Source organism: Anabrus simplex, chromosome 7 (assembly GCF_040414725.1).
Source record: "Anabrus simplex isolate iqAnaSimp1 chromosome 7, ASM4041472v1, whole genome shotgun sequence".
In the NCBI taxonomy this organism is placed as follows: domain Eukaryota; kingdom Metazoa; phylum Arthropoda; class Insecta; order Orthoptera; family Tettigoniidae; genus Anabrus; species Anabrus simplex.
In genome coordinates, this window is record NC_090271.1 from 118,178,858 (window position 1) to 118,196,770 (window position 17,913).

General features: G+C 39.8%; 1 protein-coding gene across 2 annotated transcripts in view; it reads left to right on the plus strand.

Moving 5' to 3' along the window:
• Window positions 1–17,913, plus strand: part of LOC136876954 (outer dynein arm-docking complex subunit 4) — a 244,289-nt gene that overhangs the window by 213,286 nt on the left and 13,090 nt on the right. For both annotated transcript variants that reach the window (XM_067150723.2, XM_067150724.2), the window contains 2 exons: window positions 3,303–3,435; window positions 8,997–9,149. In XM_067150723.2, coding sequence (XP_067006824.1) covers window positions 3,303–3,435; window positions 8,997–9,149 — 286 coding nt within the window. The remainder of the gene's footprint in view (window positions 1–3,302; window positions 3,436–8,996; window positions 9,150–17,913) is intronic.

Consider the following 17,913-nt stretch of genomic DNA (forward strand, 5'->3'; position numbering starts at 1 on the left):
ACTTACACAAACTGGCAAGCTGAAAACCCTCACCAAAGCTCTTCACGAAAATCAGATATCCATAGTGGCCCTACAGGAAACAAGGTACCCAGATGAAGAGATTTTTTGAATCTGAAGGCTACCGATTTTTCAAGAGCAAAGCGCAAAGAGGAATCCTCAATGGAGCTGTGATGCTTGGAACCGCGTTTGCTGTTAGAAACAAGATCCTTAAATCGGTTGCAAATTTCGAACCTGTGAATGACAGATTGTCTATACTCACAATTAAATGCGCAAACAAAACCTATGCCCTAGTTAACGCACATGCTCCTACAAACGATAAGAACAAGTCTGATCCAGACGAAGTTGATAATTTCTGGGACCTACTGGATGAAAAATTGAACAAAATCCCCAAACACCATATCAAGCTTCTTTTGGGTGACTTCAATGCCCAACTAGGTCATGAACAGAAGTACAAGAAAGTTATAGGAAATTACCCTGCTCACAAAAGAACCAATCCCAACGGCAAAAGACTGGTGACCATTTGCGAAAATCACAACCTGCAGGTCATGTCGACCCACTTTTGCCATCTACCCAGAAAGCAAATGACTTGGCGTTCTCCCGTCCAAGCTCTCGGAGAGTTCCAAATTGATCATGTTGCGATCTCCAGGAAAAACAGCCCTGAGATTATGAATGTCAAGGTAAAGAAAGGCATCAATGTGGCCTCAGATCATTATATGTCTCTTATCAAATTCAAACCAATTCCCGCAAACACAAGGAAGACAACCAAATAGATCACACGCTTCGACAATGATAAACTTTGGCAAAGGGTCGAGGAGTTCCAGGAGAAGGCTAGACCAAATGACTGTGACTTTAACAACGCCAAAAGTCTCCTTGTTGAGGCCGCCAAAGACGTTGCAGAAATCAAGAGAAGCAAAAAGCATGCCTGGTGGAATAGTACCTGCGAATCAGTCCTCCAAGAAAGACTCAATGCGTGGAAACAGTACAACTCTATAAAATCAGAAAATGATTGGGAAACCTACAAAACCCAACGTGCCCAAGCAGCTAGGGTGTTCAGAACTGAGAAACATAAATACGAAAAATCTCTCATTGAAAAGATAGAACAAAACTTTAGGAAGAATGAAAGCAGAGAGTACTACAGAGCCTTCAAACGCAAACTCACTGGCTATAAACCACCATCTCTATGCTTTGAGCGAACGGACGGCACACTGGCGACGTCAAATGAAGAAAATTGCAGCATTTTGGCAGATTATCAAGAATTTACTTAATTGCTCTAAACCGCAAAGCGCCATTGAGACCAAGGAACCCTTACTCAGGCACCCAGATTCCAGACTACCCGACAGAGATGAAATCAAGCGCCACATTGCCCATCTCAAAAATAACAAAGCGCTGGGGGAAGACTCAGTAGTAGCAGAACTATGGAAATATGCCCCAGAAGAATCACTTGATATCTTGCAAAAGCAAATAGAAGAAATTTGGAACAAGGAGACCCTACCCGAAGATTGGAAAATAGCTTTGATCCATCCATTACACAAAAAAGGCAGCATGAAGAACATCAACAACTACAGAGGAATATCTTTGCTACCCGTGACTTACAAAATTCTATCACTTGCCATGCTGGAGCGTTTGGAAGCACAAGTCGAACATCAAATAGGTGAATACCAAGGAGGGTTCAGAAAAGGTCGCTCAACAGCTGAACAGATCCAAAATCTCAAAACGATCATCAGATATTGTACACTAAGGTCCAAGCAGTATGTTTCTGTCTTTGTGGACTTTAAGAAAGCGTACGACTCCATTGACCGGGAAGTCCTGCTAAACATCTTAAATGAATTTGGAGTTGATTTGAAACTGCTGGCATTAATTAGAGCCACCCTGACCGATACAAAATCCAAGGTGAAGTTCCACGGATGTCTCTCGCATTCCTTTGACATCAAAACAGGAGTCCGACAAGGTGATGGGCTATCCCCGATACTCTTCAACTGTGTTCTTGAAAAGATCATCAGAACCTGGTGGGTGAGATTACAGGAAACCAACTACAGTCCATTGAGAATAGGAACCAAATCCAAGGGGATCGCAACAGACTGCTTAGCATTTGCCGATGATATTGCTGTTCTCTCAACTGACATAGAAACAGCTAGAGCTCAAGTTGAAATTTTAAAGGAAATTGCCGAACAAACTGGTTTGCAGATATCGTTTGAGAAAACAGAAGTAATGACTAACATCAAAGAGGCTCCACCAAAACTCCATACAAAATACGGGGACATCACCCGAGTAGACAAATTCAAATACCTGGGTGAGATCATCATGAAAAATGGACTGGACAAAGAAGCACTTCAGGAGAGAGTACGCAAACTGGAAATAGCCTACCAAACATCCTGCACAATCTACAACAAAAAATGCCTTTTCCAAAACACCAAGATACGTCACTATGAAAAAGTTCTGAAGCCAGTAGTTGTATATGCAGCCGAAACCCTGTCTCTAAATGCCAACAAAGGACTCCTTGAAGAACTGGAGAAAAGAGAATACAAAACTGTGAGAGGAATCTTGGGATCAAAGTACAGAAATGGAATCCATCAAAAGAGATCCAACAAGGAAGTCTACAGCAAAATAGAGAAAATTACCGACACAATCAGAAAAAGACGGGCAGGATTTTACGGTCATCTAAAAAGATTGGACAGAAGAAAGTTAACTAAAGAAATCTTTCACTTTTTTGATTCAAACCCCAAAACCACAATTCCCTGCTTTAGAAATACCAAAGAAGACCTGCAAATGCTACATATCTCAGCTGAAGACGCCTTTAACAGAGATCTCTTCCGCAGGAAAATATTGACGAATGGGCTAAACCGAGACGAGCAACCGAAGAGAAGACACGGTGCCCCTTGGACAGAGGAGCGTAAGCAGGCCCACTCACAAAGAATGAGGGAAATTTGGGCTCTAAAGAAGGCCAAGTTCAGTGTCAAATGCAACAAGATTTAACATGGTCCTTGATGGCCCCAGCGAATTATATATATAATAATAATAATAATAATAATAATAATAATAATAATAATAATAATAATAATAATAATAATAATAAAAACAACTACACTGCCAATGAGTTATGAATTCAACATACTGCATCACAGGACTTCCAAGATTTCAAACTCTTATGAAAGGCCAATAGCCAAACAATTCAGAAAGACACACCAAGAATTATTTCTTAAGTATTTTATGTCTATGAATTCTCCATAACTTATTTCCAGAAACCTTGTGTATGAGTGTGCAGAAGTTTCAGAGGATGTATAGAACTCACAACTATGTTGCAGGCCCTGGAACTGAATCCCAATGACAAGAATGCTTTGGTTGCACGCAGCAAATGCTATCTTCTGCTTGGGGAGCCTCAACTATCTTTACAAGATGCTGAGACAGCACTGAAAGTGGACAAGTCATTTATTCGAGGTGATTTTTTCATGTATATATTTTCATTTTTAAAATTTTAATTCGCATAGAATACTGGTATTAAAAATAACTTTATATATGGTACATGGGAACAGAATCTTCCTACTGATTACAGCCTTGTATGTGACAGCACTACGATTTGTGAGGCCAACATGTAAATTTCCATTCAATTTATACCAGATAGTAAGTTGTGCTCACCAATCGTATGCAATTATTTTTATTATTGTAAAGGGATTTACAATGCACATAGCCATTGGGTTCCGAGGCTCCAGAGGAATCATCTGCTGGGACTACGGAGTTCGCGGCCATCTGATGAAGGACTGCCGTAAGTAGATACAACTTGTCAGGGGAGAAAAGAAACTGGAGGTCCACTCGTCACTTTGCCACTGCCAGGATGCAGACATTCTATAGGAGCCATCTGCTGGTGAGCATGGCCTTCTGGGGAAGGACTGCCAGCAGGAGACATTCTCCCACCCAGAGAAATGGGTAATGGAAATCGGACTGACAACTACTGAACGTAGATTTTATCTGGCCAGGACACTTGTGCCTGTAGAAACTGCATGCCAATGAGTACTCCCAATATGATGTTGCAGGACCAACGGGAACACTGCGATACAAATGGACTGTCCAGTAAACCATGCTCTGAGAATTGCACCCACAGTCAGATGGTTGAGTCAGGCAGGTACTGTGGACATTTGAATCATGAGAGAGAGCTGTGGCTGCAGAAGCCTTGAGGAGGCGGCAACTTATGGATGCCAAAGTTGAACAGATCCTGTGGGAATTTGAGTCAGGACAGCAACAAGTATGGGAGGAAATCACCAAGAGTAGCCCAATGTAAAAGCCATACTGGGATCACTGACAGTTCATAGAGGTCAGTAACAGCATGTCGACACATACAGGGTCTCTCTCTTATAAACCCAGATCATCCAGCGGCGTTTCTACTCTCCGAGATCTAAGCAGCTGTATGAAAGGTATGTACATAGTGCTTGACCTTGTAAGGAGCATGCATGTGTTCAACCCAGCATCGATAGCCAGTTTGAATCTCAGCTGTCAACATGGTGAGACAGTTATCATTCCAACACAGTATTTTCACATGTAAAAGTTATTTTAGGTATGAGTCGGCCCAACGGGTACATGATGCAATTGTTCAGCAATTTCCTGGTGAAGTGCCACCTTCATGAGTACAGATTCATGTAATTGTAAATAAATTTTAAACTATTGGCTCAGTGTTCAATAAAAAACATGCGTAAACACGAACAGTTTTAACAGAGAAAAAGCTAGATGTCATATATGCAAATCTTGAATGGTCACTGAATAAATAACTCACAAAATTAGCACAAGAAGTAGGGTTTTTGGTTTCTTCTGCACACAGAGTTACAAAGCTGTTACACATCAAACTGTACAGAATTACATGGGCCCATTGTTTAAAACCTGCTGACCAGCACAAAAGTGAGATTTAGTGAGTGGTATCTTGCATCAATGAATGATAGTTTATTCGACATACAGGTTGTGTTCTTTTCAGACGAGGCCTGGTTTCATCTTAATGGTCGTGGGAACAAATGGAAGGAAGGAAAGAAAGAAAGAAAGAAAGAAAGAAAGGAAGGAAGGAAGGGAAAGAAAGAAAGAAAGAGCAGAATTACTGTGTGTGTGTGTGTGTGTGTGTGTGTGTGTGTGTGTGTGTGTGTGTGTGTGTGTGTGTGTGTGTGTGTGTGTGTGTGTGTGTGTGTGTGTGTCAGATGCTGCAGTAAAACATTGGACTCCAGAAATTGCTGCCTGCTTGTCTCCTTCTCTTATTCCCTCAATTCTGAGGATCACAATCTCCAAGAAGACTACTGCTCAGTTGTCTCCATCTCTTATTGCACCAAAGAGGTTTAACCCGGTTATATCTTTGATAATGTTTGACCATTGAGAGGTAACTCATCCATGATCTCTCTTGCAAGGACATTTCCAAGAATTATCTGTTTTTAAATGTTGTCATTCCCATGTTACATAGTGTATCCAAAGGATTGTAAAACTCTTTGTTTATATATTGATGATATTCTGATTTGGAGGTCACCTGGTTTATAATGGAATCATTGGTGTGAAATGCTGTGCAGGGTATGTGTAACAATCTTTGCCAGCACCACATTTCTGAAGAATTGATTTCCTTCAGGTCTGTAGCATGAAGATTACATGTGTCAGATCCATAGAGGAAAACTGAAAATACCAGACCGGATACTACTCTCATTTTCAGTGATAACAAGGTAGAGCTATCCTTCCATAAACGGGACTCATCATTACGTTGTTCTCTTAATCTCATGAGGACAGCTACCTAAACTAGAAATGACTGAACCAAGGTGTAGCATTTCTGAGAGTTTCTCTAATTCCTAGAATATTTCTGTGCTGGCTAATTTCTCAGCTCTATCAACAATCATTATTTTGGTCTTGTTCAAGTTAATTTTCAGTCCCATTTGAAAGTGACATTTTTGATTTGAGAAATGAACTCTACCATCTTCTTCTCATAAGTACCTATAAGTTCAGTATCATCTGCAAATATAGGTTGGATATTTTCTGGATCTTGAAATTCCTGGACAGTTTGCCATTTATTTTATCCGTAGCTGAGATGGTTTCATACAAATTCCTTGTTGCAGAAATACCCATTTCCAACAAAACTTACCACATTTTCTTCTGTTGAACACAGTTGAAGGCCTTCTGGTAGACTAAAAAGCAGCTGATGAGAGGACGTTGAAATATTCTGCATTTTTCAAGCAACTGACAGATGTTTTAATTCGGTATCTGTTCTCTTCTGCCTTTACCTCAGGCAAATCCATCTTGTTCAGGTGAGAACTTGGAAGCAAGGAAAGCTTGAAGGTTCTCTGCAAGTGTACACAGTATATACCAACGTCTTACTTGCATATGATGAGTAACAGTGGAAGACCAAATATTTTTACTCAGTGAAGAGCTGATAACAGGACAGTATAGGCATCATTGTTTACTTGAGCACTGATGATTGCCAACAATATACATCATTTTGAAAATATTGAAACTAGCTTCACCAAAATTGGATTGTACACTTTGGGTAGTATCCCTTGTGAGTCAGGATTAACCCACCATCTTGGGATCCTAATTCTAATGCCACTTGGCCTGGCAGAGGTTGTAGATTCATAAATTAGCTACAATCTAAAATTTAAATAATTTAAATTTTCATCTGTAGAATAGAAAAGGAATTTGGTATATTTTTTTTTACTTATTTTTTTCCTATTTCTAATTAAAAATGTTTAAGCTAGTACTGATGTTCTCCTAGAAATCAGTCTACCTAAGTATTGTTACATTCACTTACAAGGGAACATCGGCAATGGTTAAGTCGCTGATCGCGATGAAACTTGGAAAACACACTGAGGTACATGTAAGAAAGATGTCGGCATCAATTTTGGTTGCCAACATCAATTAGGGTGTTAACTAAGGGGCCTAAAAGTTACGACATTTGAAATTCCGCGCGATCAGCGATGAATACCTGCTGGCCAATGATGCTAAGCCGGCACACTGCGTGCCTGGAGACACGCCTCTGCACCTCCTCCCTTCTCTCCGCACCTGCCCATCTTCTTAGCTATTGAAGAGGACCGGTGCTACACTTTGTGTACTCTATCAGCCTTCCTCATATCTCTCATTAGCTTGCATCCAGGAGATAGTGGGTTTGAATCCCACTGTTAGCAGCCCTGAAGAAGGTTTTCTGTAGTTTCCCATTTTCACACCAGGCAAATGATGGGGTTGTACCTTAATTAAGGCCACGGCCGCTTCCTTCCAACTCCTAGGCCTATCCTATCCCATCGTCGCCATAAGACATATCTGTGTTGGTGCAACATAAGGTAATTAGCAAAAAAGGGTATGGTGCCTCTTGTTAATTGTGTTTTGTTTTGGTTTTCTTTTCACTATTTTTTAATGTTTCGAATAGACCAAAAAATTGTTTTTGTTTACTATCAGTTATTGACGGGGAATTTGCCCGATGTGATGTATATGGAGTCATTTATTGTGTTGCCTTGTAATTGTTTGTTGTTGTGCCAGTTCATACAATAGCCATTTAACTTTTTGCGTATGTAACTACCATTATACTCAGAAGACTGTAGTGCGATACTTAAATATCGGCACTTGTTGAATACATAGACCTTCGTCAGCTATAACGCAAAAGTACCGGTAAAGTAAGACTACAGGTCTGCCTGTGATTACTGTATATCTACTACATAATTATATAAATGCACATCTTTTTTATTTTTCAAGGCTTTTCTTATTATGTCAAACTTTACTACATTCCATGTCATACTCATATCAAAGCTGCCTATGCATTAAATTTATTTATATTCGACAACCATTGCTGCAATTGAAATGTGTTGTGCCTGTCACTGCACAACATAAATAAATCATTCAGTACAGCACAAATAAAAACATTCTACCTATAGGCCTATTCCTTATACCAGAGTACGCAATATGGAAAATACCAGTAGTTTCAAACTCGGAGTTTATAATTGTTGTTGTTGTCGTCCACAATGTCGTTTCGTTATGACACAACTGATAGCGTACACGAAATGGGTGGAGGGAAGGGAAAATAAAAAGGAGATCTGGTCCTATAACCAGGTTTTGATATCCCGAGGTACCGAATCTCATTACATTCATTGAAATCCTCTACCCGGGCATGTAATTTCTTTACATAAAAAGGTATTTAACGTTGTTTAAAGGTGGGAGATTTATTTAGTGGTGGGTGATTTAATTTAATTAATTCCATTATGTATGTCTACTCTAAAGGACACTACCGACAGCTTTAAGGCGTTTTAGAAGTAAATAATAATTTAAGCATAGGTAGGACGTGGTAACCCATTCCACGTTTGACCACACCCAGTGGTACTTAATTTGGAGTTGTACCCACGAATGTGATAACTCACCGGAATTAGCAGGAATGAAAATATAACATTTGAATAAAATATGGGTATAATAGTTTAGGTTATTTATTATCATTATGTGTGAAACGGAAAGTTATTTAAAGGATTTCAATAATTATAGTATGAAAAGGAGCAAAGTATAGAGCTGGTCCCATTCAACAGCTAAGCGGCCAGCAAGCACGTGGAGAAAGGAAACGTGCGGTGGTGAACCAGTTGGTGTGGGAGGGGAGGAGGTGCAGAAGCGTGTCTCCAGGCACGCAGTGTGCTGGCTTAGCATCATTGACCAACAGGTATTCATCGCTGATCGCGCGGAATTTCAAATGTCACAACTTTTAGGCCCCTTAGTTAACGCCCTAATGAACGTTGGCACCCAAAATTGATGCCGACATCTTTTTTACGTGTACCTCAACGTGTTTTCCAAGTTTCATCGCGATCGGCGACTTAACCATTGCCAATGTTCCCTTGTTAGTTCAATATTATACTGAACTGAAGTTTGTAGTGCATGTTCTGGCACAATCCAGTAAAAGAGAGATTGTCAGCTCTTTATTACTACAATAAGAGAGAGAAAATATTTGGAAAGGTGAAGAGAAAAGTGAATAAGAGCTTAAACTGTATACATGTTTTAAGTATGATAACTAACAATGTTTACAGGAATCTTTCAGAAGGCTGAAGCTCTGTATCACTTAGGGGACTTCGAACACAGTTTGATGTACTACCATCGAGGCCACAGACTGAGACCAGAACTTGAAGGATTTCGGCTTGGAATACAGAAAGCTCAAGAAGCTATCGAGAACACTATTGGAGGTAACATTGCATAACTTTACAGTTCTGTAGACTTAGCAAATTAAAACTAGCCTACTGTACACAGCCGCTCAACACAGACAAGTCAGAAACAACGTGAACTGCGTATATCAGCATTAGAGGGTTGGTCAATCACAAACCTACTACGCTGGCGTAGCAGGGGGAGAGGTGATACTCCCACGTGCCGCGTCCCAGGTGGCGGATAGTGGGTTCCTAACCGGCTTGCCAGCGGACTTGAGGGAAATAAAATACCTCTCGCGGACCAAACACACAACCCCCTGTGGGTGGGGGACGCAAACGAAGAGAATATCCACGGTATCCCCTGCCTGTCATGAAAGATGACTCAGAGGGGCGACCAAGGGATAATTATCTTAGAACCATGCCACTACTTGTGATTAGTACCACCACATGGGGAACATCATGGATCGCTTACACTTGCAGGTAGTACCACTATGTTAGGTACACAGTAGGTTTGTGATTTGTAGCAATAGAGTGCGTTGGCGGCTTTTACAGTACCTGTGATTCGTACCCCTATATGAGCAACACAATGGGATTAGCAACACCATGGTTCTGCCTTGCCTATGCTTAGTACCCACGATGTGAGGAACACCACAGGATAGTGCGGGTCACTGTGGTTAGTCCACTTATGTGAGGAACGCCATAGGTTTGCGTTGCCTGTATAGGTTTGCGTTGCCTGTAAATAGCGCCGCAGTGTGCAAAACACCATAGGTCTGTGTTACATGTGCAAATTTCATTACCTGTGCGGAGTACCATAATGTGTGGAATAACGTGAGTCTACACTACTTTTGATTAGTACCGCAACATGACACATAGCATGGTGCCATTTTCCTAGCGATAAGTACCATTATGAGGGGCCGATGACTTGGATTTTTGACCCGTTTCGACTACAAGCATCATCGAGTCAGTATTGTGCTTTAGAAGCAGTCCCTTGGTCAGTAACACTATTGTTTAACGCTAGTTTCTGGGAATGTGGGGCACTGCGGGTCGGATCCACTGATTGTTTTAACTTCATATCCATCCATTCATTCTTCGTCCTCATGTTTTTGAATTCTGGTCAGTGGAGGATTATTGATTTTTAATTGTCATACAATTTTGTCTCATTTCGTACCATTAGGGGCTGATGACCTATGTGTTAGGCCCCTTTAAACAACAAGCATCATCATCATTCAGGGTTGGTTATGCTGATAAATAATTTGAAAGAAATAATTTGATATCTCGCACTGTTCTTATTTTATCAGTTGCTGAAGTTAGCCAATCAGATCACTTAGTGGGTGAATTCAAATGGGCTTTGTACAGCACTACTCATGACTTTAGAATGGCTTGAGATCCATGCCGAGAAATTAGCACCAAACACAAACAAACACGCTGTTGGTTTCTGCCGGTGTCACCGGAGCATACTTGCTTTGGCATGATCCTGTGACATGCGGCCGAGCGGTGTATCGCTTGTGAATTGGTGTGGGATCAGGATGGGGGGTCTCAGAGAATACTAAGTGAGAACAGTGACTGAATCCCTTCTCCAAAAATATATATGTTGGCTTCTTATTTACAAAATATACACGTTCTGATGATTCTTTTAGGTAGCATGGAAATCACGTTACTCTTCAGACTATTTTTCTCTATCAGTCACTACACTGCCAATATCTCTGGTCTCTCTAAAACTGTAATCTATCACTTGAATAGCTGCTTCTAATGTTCCTTGGAGTACAAGCTCGACTTTAACCCTGACGTCAAATATCTTCCTTACTACATAGTGTTACCTTGCACTGCTGGCGACCTACCTGTCGGTCACTCTGCTCTGGCTACTCGCTACTGATTACTCTCTTACATAGCTGTCCGCTGGTCACTCCCTATCTGACCAGCTTACTGACTGTCTCCTCTACTGAAGACTACTGAAGGAGAAGATCTACTGGAGAAGACCTTATCTCCTCTAGCTACCCTCTTTATACTGTGTGCATGGGCTGACTAATTTGTTATTCCCAATAGCGGTGTCTTTCTTAATATTGCTGCAAAGTTAGCTGTTTATAGCTTCTGGACCTTGTTTGGCTCGGTTTCCTATCTGTACTTGCTCCTAATGAGCAATCACTGCCTGACTGTTGCAAACATGTTTTCCATGTGTCCTGTACAATTATATACATAGATGTTTCATACAGCTTATCAGCTGTCCTTGTACAATTCCATTTTGGTCACAAATATGTTGGTTACATAAACCTCCTCTGGTTTCATCAACTCTTGGCTCCATGCTGACGGGAGTTCGGTTGACGTACAGAACACCTATCATCTCAGAGGTCTGTATTCAAACCCCCTCTCCTGAAGAAGTTTTATTCTTCGACTGATACTCCCGTCTTCAGTCACGTGCAGATTTAGCAATACTGTATATGAGTTTGAATTTAAGTGATACCGTAATAAATATAATTTGTTTTACATCTCACTAACTATTTTTATAGGGGCTGCCTGGCCGAGGCAATAAAGGTGTGCTTGGTTCACCCGGAAGGACGTGGGTTCGAATCCCCACCAGGAAGTCGTAAAATTTAAGAAACGAGATTTCCACTTCCAGAGGTGCATATGGCCCTAAGGTTCACTCAGCCTACACCAAAAATGAGTACCAGGTTAATTCCTGGGGGAAAAGGCGGACGGGCATAGAGCTAACCACTCTACTCCATCACGTGCCGAGGTTAACAATGGTGGAAGCCTTTACCTTTCACTCCTCCAAGGGCCTTCATGGCCTGTACGGAGGTGACTTTGCTTTGCTTTTAACTACTTTTATGGTTTTTGGGGACAATAAGGTGCCAGAAGTTTTCCCTTGGGAGTTCCTTTACTTGCCAGCAAACCTAATGACAGAAAGGCAGGCATATTTGAGCACCTTGAAATACCACCGGACTGAGCCAGGAATGAACCCACCAATTGGAGCTCAGAAGGCCAGTGCTCTACCATTTGAGCTACTCACCCCAGCAAGTTCAAGTGACTTAACATCAAATACACCACCATATCTAATGTCAAATAGTACAAAGAAAAGTTATGACACTTAAATGAATGAATGATATTAGATTAGTAAACAGTTGAGAAGGAGAAAAATTAAGAAATTCTCTATAGTACCTTGCTACACTAATGCCTTTGGGATATGAAAATATCAAGTATTAATGAAGGCGGGGGGAGGCAAAGAAGTTGAGAGAACCCTGGCATAAATGGAAACTCTTCAAATATACAGCTTGTATCTTCATGCACTATCAGCTATTAAGCCTCAGAAGGAGGGATGCAATAATGTTAATATCAAAATAGTATTATGTGATATATTCTGCACTTCTTTTAATAATATTATAACATTAATATTTGCATGATATCCAACAGACTGAGCTATGTTTGTGCTCCAAATCCCTTAATACTAGAACGGCCGCAGCGGTCAATTTGACCGATGGGGAACTTTAATACTTTGCCATGTCCATAATTTTTATTCCTATGACCGGAGGTTTACGAAATGCTCATGTGGTGAGCTGTTCTTCTCGTTAACGTTTTATTTAGACTGAAAACTTCAAGCAGTGGCGTAAAAAAAATCATCGACCTACCTAGAATGGTCGGAGCGGTCAAACTGACCGGGAATATTTTATAGATCGATGGATTCGTGTTTGAGCTACAATATTGTTATAGAATAATACAGATTTATACACAATAATGGAGCACTGCACTTTATTAGAACTGTACAAATAAATAAGTCCGTTACGACAATGGTCTTGATCCTGCTCAAGATGAACACATCCAACCCATTCTTTTCGCGCACTGGTGGTTGTGTACTGGGAGTAGTATGTCTTGCCGTTCACGTGGGCTCAGTGAGCAGGAGATACTCCGTAGACTGCAAAATATTGCAGAAAATGAGTCTGGTCCTGAAGAATCAGCAGACAGTGATGATCTGGAATACATTCCACGTACAGTTCACAGTGATTCCTAGAGTGAAAGTGCGGATAGTGATGATGTCATGGAGTGAGATAATGAAATTTATGCACCCTAAAATACAGGAAAATCAGGTTAGTAAAAATCATGATGTAATATGACGTGATTTATTGTTAGTGCACTTATATGATTATTTTGTTCTAGTTGTAGGGTTTCACATACGGCTTTCGTTGTTTTGTTAGTTATAGAACCTTATTTTCAGTAATATGAGGGAATTATCAAACTGCTAAAATAGTTCTTTCCCTTTTCGCAGTTGAAAGTGCACTTCAGCAGTTGTCAGCTCTTCCTAAATCTAATAGTACACTCCCTGTGAGCAATGTCAACAATCAGTTGATTGCTCGTGATGGTTTACCATGGGATGTTATTGAAGTTGGTGCTTCTTCAACATCAAACCATACTGAACAGAACACCTTACGTGAAGCTAGTGGTCCTACTGCATTTGCTAAACGCAGTGTTTGTGATAATGTAGCGAGTGCTCTTCAGCTGTTGATTGATGAATCAATTCTTTGTCATATAAAAAAAATGTACTGAGGTAGAGGCTAGGAGGAGACTTCAAGAGAATATCTGGACCATTTCACTGGAAGAGTTCGATGCATTTATTGCATTACTTTACGCGCGTGGTGTATATGGTGTGAAGGGGAAATCTGTTGACTTTCTTTGGTTGAAAGACTGGGGCCCAGCTTTCTTTAGTGAAACAATGTCACGGCAGAAGTTCAAAAATATTGTGCGTTACCTGCATTTCAACATGAAATCTACAAGGTCAGAGTGTCTGCAGAAATAAGTTTGCGCTTATGTCAGAGGTCTGGAATAAGTTCATAGATAACTGTCAACTATACTACAAGCCAGATGCAAACATGTGCATTGATGAACAACTATTTCCTACTAAAAGCAGATGTAGATTCACCCAATTTCATGGCAAACAAACCTGACAAGTTTGGCATCAAATTCTGGGTCAACGTGAATGTAAATTCAAAATATATCTTGAATGCGTTTCCTTACCTTGGAAAGGACGAATTACGACCAGTTGGCCAGACATTATCTGAGAATGTAGTTCTACGTCTTGTTGCTCCATTCATGGACAAGGGAAGAAATGTAACAACTGACAGTTTTTTTACATCGGTGAGTCTTGCGGAAAAACTGAAAGAGAGCAGAACAAGTATTGTGGGTACAGTGAATAAATCACGGCGTGAAGTTCCTGAGGCTGTGAGAAATTCGAATGCGGATTTATGTAGCACTTTAGTGTTGAAGCGTGGTGACACTACACTCACTGTGTATCAAGGGGAGAAATGAAAGAATGTTATCATTTTGAGTACGGTGCATCCAAATGTAAGTGTAGACAGCAGTCACAAAAAGAAGTTGCCTGAAACAAATAAGTATTACAATGCAACAAAATACGGAGTGGACGTAGTAGATCAAATGGCACGCTTTTACACAATGAAAGCACCATCCCGACGTTGGCCAGTTCAGGTTTTCTACAATATGCTAGATTTTGCAGGGATAAATACCCAAGTACTCTATACAGGTGTCACTGGAAAGAAAATTAGTCGAAGGATATTTTTGCTTCAGTTGGCTCAGGAACTAAGAGACTCGTACGTAAGGAAGAAACCACAAAAGGCAGCAATCCATGATCCAGAAATGTCACAAGGCAACAAGGAAGAACCTACTACAATGAAAAGGCGTCAGTGTCAGATAGCACGTTGTAATAGCAACAAAACAATGGATGTGTGCTCATTGTGTAACAAAGCTGTGTGCGGAAAATGAACGGACAAGGTCAAGAAAGAGTTCGTGTGCGTGAATTGTAATGTCAAGTAGCTAATCGCAGCAAGAAAGACTTGTAGGCCTAGCCTGTAGGATGAAAGGATTTAATTCATACCAATAATGTTAAGTTCTATATTGCTGTATTCTTGTATAATAACAGTAAATAAAGCATAGTGATGACATAGTTTGGAAATATTTCCTGAGAAATTGTGCTATTAAGATATACCGTATAATCTTTCTAAACACTAAATTTTAATACAGCGGTCAAATTGACTGCCGCGGCCTTTTTAGGAGTGCCAGAGTGTCAGCCGTTCTAGTGTTAATGCCTAGCTGAAACATACATCTCTGGCACAGTATGTCACCCACAATGAGCTGGTTCTGAAACTGCTAGTGCTTGTCAGATTTCATTCTTCTACAGGTGGTACTTCAATGCACTCCACATCTTAAAGTTGAGGATGAGATCCTTATATAATACAAGACCAGGGAAAGTCAAACAAGCTCAAGAGAAGCTATTCTAAAACGCAACATCCAAAGCTAAAAACTGTTGTCTTCTTAGGTCTGTCCAGGGGACATGGTATTGGGAGCTAATAATATTTATGATTTCGCAGTGTGAGAATAGAAAAATGGAATTGCTAGAAGAACCTCCAATCAATCAAGATAAATGCTTCCTTGAAATCTGAAAACAGACCAGCTTAAAGATAGTTATGTCCAAGAATTTGTCTCTTTCGTATAGAATGCTGCTGAATGTAATTGTATTCTCATTGCATTAGCCTTGTTACACCTTGATTCAATTTAACTTATTATACTGCCATCCTGGAAAAATGCAGATCCTAAGTACCTGAAATGGTCCACCTGTTCCAGTTTTGTATCGCTACCTGACATTCAATCCTCTTACGTTTCTTCCCATCTGACAAAACTTTAGCTTTGGAAAGGCTCATTTTTACACCATACATGTTGACCTCTTTTCACATTCCAAGATATTAGATTGTAGGATTTCAGTATAGTCTGCCAGTAAGACCAAATCATCAACATAGACCAAGCTATTACAAAATGCTTATTTAAGGTCAACCTAATCAATACGGTAATGGTCAGTACAGGTTTTGGCTTGTTTCAAGCCATCATAGTAGATGAATAATTAATGGTACAGACATGAACTAAAACATATGAATCTTCATGAGGGTCCTGAAAATTAATGCCTCTTAAAAAATCTCCCACCCACAAAAGAAATGTCATCGCTTGAGAATTCATCCTGTTAGTCAATGTTCCTTAGAATGACTGCAGAAACTGAAAGTGTGGGTATTATGAAATCCTTAAAGTACAAAGATAATGTTACAGATGATGGAATCAATAACATCTTTTTGAAAAAGTGTGATGATCATTTATTATCAGTATGTGTCCCATTGATTAACATGTCGTTAGAAAATGGAGTAGTACCAGACAAATGTAAAATTGCTAGAATTATACCAATTTTTTTAAGTGGGGATAAAATCAGACCCAGGAAATTACAGATCAGTATGTATCTTGTCTGCCTTTGCCAAATCACTTGAGTCAGTAGTAAAAGTAAGATTAATGGATTACCTAAAATTGTGTCACTTTTATTAAATTAATATGGCTTTCTTCCACATTGCAGCACTGAATTAGCTACGTTCAAAGTAGAAACTCTGATACAAAATCTCTTGTTAACAATAAAATTGCAGCAGGCCTTTTCACTGATGTAGGAAGAGAGTATGATACAGTCAATCATCCACTAGACTTGTTCAATAAGTTAACAGCAGCAGGAATATGAGGAATAGCACATTGGTGTTTCCAAAGTTACTTAATAGCAAGAAACCAGTACGTATGTATGAATGATAAAATTGGACTAGAATGAACAGTCATATTTGGTGTCCCTCAGGGATCAGCAATAGGACCAATTCCCTTTCTGATATTTATAAATGGTATAGAAAAACTGACACTATTTGCTAAATTGTTATTTGCAGCTAATAATATTATCTTCCTTTTTTTTTATGAAGATGACAGTGAAGAATAAATAATGGATGAAGTACAAATTGTCTTAGATACTCTCCTACGATGGGTCACTGAAAATAATCTTGTTTTAAATTCACCTAAAGCTAAATATATGCTTTTCAGATGCCATCTTATGCAACAACCTCTTTGAACAGAGTAAAAATTAGGACTCAAATTGTGGAAAGAATTGGTTCATTTGCATACATACATACATACATACATACATTTACATACTTAGGTCTTATTCTGAACACAACTTATCCTGGAAAGGACATATACCTCATATATAATGTAAGATCACTGCTGTTTAAGGAGTGTTAAAAAAATTACAGGACTTACAATTAACTACACAGCAGCTTAAAAGCATTTCTTTCTTGTTTATTCACTCGCATCTACTCTCTACTTTACATTAATGTAATTTGGGGTTCATGTAATAGAGAAGAAATAAAATGAACTTAGAACACTTCAAAAAAGAGTGATATGATTAATTTATAAATATACCGAGCTCAATAGCTGCAGTCGCTTAAGTGCAGCCAGTATCCAGTATTTGGGAGATAGTAGGTTCGAACCCCACTGTCGGCAGCCCTGAAAATGGTTTTCCGTGGTTTCCCATTTTCACACCAGGCAAATGCTGGGGCTGTACCTTAATTAAGGCCACGGCCGCTTCCTTCCCACTCCTAGCCCTTTCCCGTCCCATCGTCGCCGCAAGACCTATCTGTGTTGGTGCGACGTAAAACAACTAGCAAAAAAAAAAAAAAAAAGTATAAGTACAACATTTTTTAAATGCTCCATTGAGATATACAGGGGCGTTAATATCTTGCCTGTCAGAATGCATAAAACATACTCTGAAGCACTACTCCTGTACAAATTTTAAAATGATATGATCTCCTTAAACACACAAATCAGATAACTATCAAACTAGGTCAGTAGATCAGATATACACATGTATCTTCTTCAAGGTATGGAATGAAAAGTACAGCATATTCTGCCTCAGCATCATATAACAAATTGCCAGCTGAGTTAAGGAGTATTTTAAAAA